Source organism: Desmodus rotundus, chromosome 12 (assembly GCF_022682495.2).
Source record: "Desmodus rotundus isolate HL8 chromosome 12, HLdesRot8A.1, whole genome shotgun sequence".
Taxonomy (NCBI): Eukaryota; Metazoa; Chordata; class Mammalia; order Chiroptera; family Phyllostomidae; genus Desmodus; species Desmodus rotundus.
In genome coordinates, this window is record NC_071398.1 from 60,155,187 (window position 1) to 60,161,307 (window position 6,121).

Below are 6,121 nucleotides of genomic sequence, written 5' to 3' on the forward strand. Positions count from 1 at the left end.
AATACTGGCAGTTCTTATCATCCACATCCCGTGGGATCCATCAGCTCTTGGATGGGCTTTATCACCTTTATAATGGCTGGTGTGCTCTTCCCTTGAGCCTCCCCTGATCTCAGATTTATTATGGGACAACAGTGAAGAAAGACAGCCATAAGTGATAGATCCCCTGAGAAAGAGGGTGGGCTCAACACATAGAGAAATAGAATTCTAAACTCTCTTAGCCCCTGTAACACGAAGGCCCTGACCTCAAATCATCAATGAGACTGGAGCCTCAGCACAGGGGCAAGGTGAGGGGGGGATGGGAAGATGGGGTTAAGGGAAAAGAGGAAATGTCATAAATTAAACATTAACACAATTGTGTACTAAACGGTTACCATACAACCAACTTGAAATAAGTTATTGAGGATCTTAATGCAATTCGATTTACCATTAATTACTAAGGGCGTACGTAATGCATGTGCGACGCAAGGCCAGGCCTCTGGGGGACGTTCAGCTATGGAGCAATGGAGACAGGATTGCTGCCCTCCGACTCCAGCAGAGCGCGTCCACCAGAGCGACACGGCCCGGTGCTATGAAGTCGTTTGTGTTTACCCCCGTCAGAGTCTCTAGGAAAGATGTTTAAAACGGAGTGACGGATTACCAGCCTGTTGTCTCGCACGCGACAGGGAGAGTCCTGTGCTATGCTTTTGGAGAATTCTTGCACCTGCAGTGAGAAAAGGCAGTCTTTCATTAATGACGTGGTGTCGTATGTTTGAACGTGGTTACTTCGGTGGTTCCTAATGGGCTTTACAGGTATTACTTTACTCCTCAGTTGATCGGTCTGTTCTCCTAACTTCTGACACATCTTTTTCCCGTGGGATAGCTTTTGGAATATGTAAGAAGAGCTTGCAGGAGGGTTTTTCTGAGAGGCTGATGTCACCTTAAAGAGACTCGTCTTGGATTCTGTTCCTACGTGAGAAAGAATAGGTTTTGGCTACCAGCCATTGCGAGTTCATTACAAAGTCATTAAGCACAGAAAACAGGAGCCGGCAGCAAGCACCACCATTCGCTATTAAAAAAAAAAAAAGGTTTTCACAGTGGGTATTGACATGGAAGAAGTTTAAAAATGCTCGTACCTGCGAGATGACCCTGGTGGCTATGCCTTGTGGGCTCCATCTGCATAATTAGAGGATAAGAAAGCGTTACTGTGGGCGGTGATCAATCACCCCGTCATCTGGAGTGACCTCCCATGTTCTGGTCGCGGTGCCGGCAGCCGGGTGATATGTCAAGGGCTGGGCCCGATGCCAAGGTCAAATTGCCCTCTGGTACTCACCTCCTGGGCGACCCAGGGCAATTACCCATCACTGCAACCCTCAGACTCCTCAGCGGTGAACGGGGACAGTGATAGAACCTGCCGCACAGGGTTGTTAGGAGGATTAAGTGTGAAGTTCTTAACACAGTCTCAGGCACGTGGGAGGCGCTGAGTGTGTGCTCGCCGTCACTGCTGTCAGGTTTGGTGCCATTATGTGAACTGTGCAAGCATGTCTCCTGAAACTAGACCCTGAGCTCCGTGAAGGCAGGCGCCGTGTGGTCTTGTCCCAGGTCTGTGGCTCTCACCACCACCAAGCTTGTGGGAGCTGCACTCGAGAGAATCCTACAAAATGGTAAGCACTAAGTTCCAATGTGGGTGTCAAGACAGCGATTTTTACACAGGACGGGCCCCTTTCCACTCACCACAGGCTGGCTGGACAGGAGTCTAACTTCCAGAGTGATCCCCTTGAGGGGCGTCCCGTCGTGCACCACCCATAAAGCTCAGAAACGCGCCAGTGGCAGGGAGCTAAGCGGTCATGGTCACACTAGACTCGGAGGGCTATGAATACCTCCATTACGGTGGCTGTGGGACCTCCAGAGTCCAGGTCTCCAGCCTGAACTGAAAGGACTGGAGGAAAACTAGACACCTGACTTCAGACGCCCAGTGCGTGCTGGCGGGAGAGGAGCCCACCGGCCGTCCCGCTCCTGCTGACCACGGGGCACCAGGAATCGGGCACCCCCCAGATTCTCCTGCAAGCAGAAGGGGGAACCCTGAGACTTCCCAGGATCACAGGGGTGCAGACTGACTTCTCCATGACTTAGGTGCACTGCCGGCTCCAGGGGAGGGTGTGTGCATGCATGTGGGGGGGTCTGTTCAAACTCCCCAGCAGAGTGCTCAGCTGAAAGAGAAGGGAGTGGAAGCATGAGAAGGTGAAGAGGGAAACGCAGACGGCATTCAGGCCAGGGTGCGGCTCATATGAGGCTGGAAAGAAAGAGCATACAGTCCTGGCCAAGTGCCAGAAGAACGGAAATATTTACCTCGATCATTAATGCTAATTTCCCCGACTACTGAGTCTCAGATAATCCCTGAGATCCTGAGCCTCAGTGTGTTGGGAAGTTGGGGTGGGTGGGAAGATGGGTAAAGGGGACACAGTATAAATTGTACATTTGGCATTAATAACTTGGGGTGGAATATGTGGAAGACACAAGGCCAGGCTCCGGGAGAAGTTAGGCAACAGAGAGATGAAGACAAGGTTGCTGCCCTTCAGAGACTTCAAGTCCAGTGGGAGAAGCAATTTCCAGGTTATTTTGGGTCAAAACAGGCTCAGGTAACTGCCCAACAGAATACTGAACAAAGGAGGGGGAGGATTGTGAGGGGGCTGGGTTCTGAGAAGTCCTGAGGCCCCTACGGGTTTGAAGCAGAGATTGGGTGTCCCAAGTAAGGCAGGAGTTCAGGGTGCCCAGGGCCTTGGAGGGTAGGGGTCAGAGTTAGCCGGGAGACTGAGGGCGACTTCTGGGGGAGAAGGGCTCAGTTTTGAAGGGTAGGACGAAGTAAAAAAAAAAAAAAAAAAGATGGGGGAACTCAAATCCCAGGTTGAAGAATTTGGATTTTATTCTGTGATGTGTTATTATTAGTCCAGTCCCCCATTCTTCTCATGAGGGCGCCCACTGGGCTTCTGCGAGGTCATGGTGCTCAGTCAGGACTAGAACCCGGAACCTCAGAACTAGAACTCTCTTTCAGTCACCTTCCAAAGGCTCACACTGATACACAAGGGCAGGGCCCTGAGTCGGGGTTTCCTGGAGATGACTTCCACTTACCTCTGTCTCTCGGGAGGGGTCAGAAGTTTTCCTTTCCTGCTGTTCTTTCTCAACACAATTTGACCTAGACAGGCTTTCTAAAATATCTTGCACAAGAGCTAACCTGTCTCTCAGTTCATGCGAAAAGTGGTCTTGTTTTTCTATTGGAAGTGGTGTATCAATTATGTTATTTTCAGGGATTTTCCCTGTGGGAGCAACACTAGAGAAATCAGAGAACTGGTAATGGACTTGATCACACTGGAACCCATGGCCTGATCCTGCCTTTTCAGTCTGCTGATTCTGGGGTGTCAGCCCTTGGCAACCTTTTCCTTTATGGCTTGCACTCTTGGTTTCAGTTAGAAAATTGGAATTTTCTGGATGGCTGCCGTCTCCAGCGGCCGCTGGCTCTTCCAGCTCAGAGGTGCTTGCTTCTGCGGCGTTTGGAGAACAGCTGGGCTTAGTGCTGCTTTCGTCATCTGTCTTGGGGTCGAGTTGGCCACTGAGCTCTGGGACTTGTTCTGGCCAAGAACTTGTAACATAACGCAGAATGATGCTTTTAACAATGGCCTCGTCAGAACTGTCGGCATTAGAGATCTCTGGCAGAGTTTCACAGCTGATGCCTTCACCTTTTAAAAAGTCCTCTTTGGAAAGGTGATGCTGTAAAATGTCGGAAATGTTTGACTTCGGAAGGCCTCCTCCAGCTGGAGCGGGAGGGTTCGTGGTGCATTGTTGCTCCGTATAGTGTTTTTTCTCGCCAGCGTTTTCATTCATTTTACCCACAGTCAGGGCCGTGTGTGCGTTTCTGCAAGTCTCTTTACGTGTAGCCCCTTCTTGAGCGTCCTCTGCCGCTGAACTAACTTGATCCGAGACACCCAGAATGTCGTTTTCCGAGGAAGGGCGGTGCTCACTGCACAGCTTAGTTTGGGGGCAACGCCCACTGTAAGACAAACCCTCCTGTCGCTTCCAAGTCACATCTTCCGAGAGATCGGCTTCATCCATGTGTGTGCAGCCTGACCTTCGTCCTTCGTGCCTGCCCTTGGTGTTCTTAACTGTGCCAGTTGACCTGGTTTTCACGGCTGGCTTCACCACGTGTTCTGGTCTGTGCAGAGAGAGAAGAGCCTTGTTGTTACACACGTTAGAATAACGCGCGGCAGCAGGCTCGTCCCTGCGTCTGGGCCAGAACGTTTAGTGAAACTCGGTCACAGGCCTGGAGGCAGAAGGCTGGGCTGGGCGCCGGCCCACTGTACGTGCTGCGGGGGCATGACCAGTGGTCTACAGGCAAGAGGAAAAGGCGGGGGGGGTTACATTCGTATTCATTAAATCAAGGAGGATGTTGGTTTCTGGTTAGTGACCAAATATTTATCAGCCTCTCTTAGGAAATGCTACTTATTTAGAATTTATTCTCCCAAATGGGAGCTTGGGATGCGAGTAAAGGATTGACTCTGAAAGTCCTGTGGTGTCTCTTTTCCACACATGGCTGATGGGCCCCTACGTTGGGTAAGACTAAATGCTGGCTCGGCTACCACAGAACCTCCAGCCTCCTGTGTCCCGGTGCTTTCCTGTCTGCCCCTGCAGACGTTCCGGCCCCTCTCCTGGTCTTCCCTTGAATGCTGGGGAAGGCAAAGAAGGTCTGACAAAAGTAGGACTGAGGGACACAAGGGCCTCGGCACACCTGAGGCTGGCCTGCTGCCAAGCACGGCTCTTCTGATTGGCCCTGAGGCAGGGTGCCACCTTGCTCTGAGCAGCCCCGGCAGGTGGCCCATCTGCTGGTGGCAGCGAATCTGGGGGATACTCCTGACCATAGTCAGAACAGACCCAGCTGCAGTTGGGTGTCTCTTTCTTCCTTTCCAACAGAATGGAAGACATCGTCTTACACATCTGCTCGTGACTTGTGAACTGTTGGGATGAACAAGTCACTCAAATGTCACTCCTTCAAAACAGCGACATTTCCTCCAGTTTTAGGTGGAGGAGCCGAGGTCCGACTCAGCCAGGGGCCTGCAGCCCTGGCCAACCTCCCTTGCCCGCCTAAGGACAGGTCAGGGCATGGGTCTCTGAGGCCCTCTCCCCATCTACATTTTTATGAGTTTATGAATTTATGATGATTTGCTAGCCTGAAGAGCTAACATAATATGTTTGACCAAAAACATTGAATTAAACTCTAAGGAATAAGGAATGTGAACAAAACATGGTAAAGCTATCTATTCAATATTGCACAACAATACTAATTCACGTATGTTAGGTGCCAGGGCCAGAGAACTCAAATCAAAAGCTGCTGTATTTTGCCATGTATAATGCTCACCCTGGTTTTTGGCCCAAACTTTCAGGGAAAAATCTTTTGTTTTAATTTTTTTATTCAATTTTTTATATTTTACATTTAGATACTTTTTTTTGCATTATAAAGGGTATTATTTTGCACATGGATATCATTATTGCCTTCTAGAGTTACATTTTTAACACATAAGCATAAATAAAAGAATTAAAAAACAATTATGTAGATACAGAATTAGTATTACCCATGTATAATGAGCATGCTTATTTTTCCCTCAAAAATTTGGGCAAAAAGTACGTATTATACATGGCAAAATGTGGCATTTTGCTTAAAGTGAGAGAGCAAGAGAGACGAGGAGGAGGAGGAGGAATCATTGCAGGACCACTTTAAATCATTTCCGGCGTCTCGTATTTCCTGTGAAGTGGGAAACGTCTGCGTGCACAGCAGGACAGGCACCCCAACCCCGGCTGAGCAGCAGGGCCAGCGCTTCGCACAGCAGCACAGTAGGACAGCAGGAGTGGCCAGACCTGCGCTTGAACTCCTGCATCTCCACCCGTGAGCTGCGTGCCCCTGGGCGAGCTATTTAACTTTTCTGAGTCTTTGTTGCTTCTTCTGAAAAATGGGACTAATCACCCCCAGTTCACAGGGTTGCTATAAGAACATGAGATGATAATCACGTAAAGATCTTGGAACAGTGCTCGGCACAGAGTGAGCTTTGGACAAATGGTAGCTTAGCGAAGAGAAACAGGACAGTCCCCGGGTTGGCAT

At 49.8% G+C, this 6,121-nt stretch overlaps 1 protein-coding gene across 1 annotated transcript in view; it reads right to left on the bottom strand.

Annotated features, from left to right (window-relative positions):
* The window catches only part of AKNAD1 (AKNA domain containing 1), a 28,279-nt gene extending 23,329 nt beyond the window's left edge, over positions 1–4,950 (bottom strand). Inside the window, exons 1-5 of the mRNA XM_053915889.1 lie at positions 4,757–4,950; positions 3,106–4,183; positions 1,113–1,152; positions 797–945; positions 638–700 (exon numbers count right to left, since the gene is read on the bottom strand). Coding sequence (XP_053771864.1) covers positions 638–700; positions 797–945; positions 1,113–1,152; positions 3,106–4,183; positions 4,757–4,950 — 1,524 coding nt within the window. The remainder of the gene's footprint in view (positions 1–637; positions 701–796; positions 946–1,112; positions 1,153–3,105; positions 4,184–4,756) is intronic.
* Positions 4,951–6,121: the final 1,171 nt, after the last annotated feature.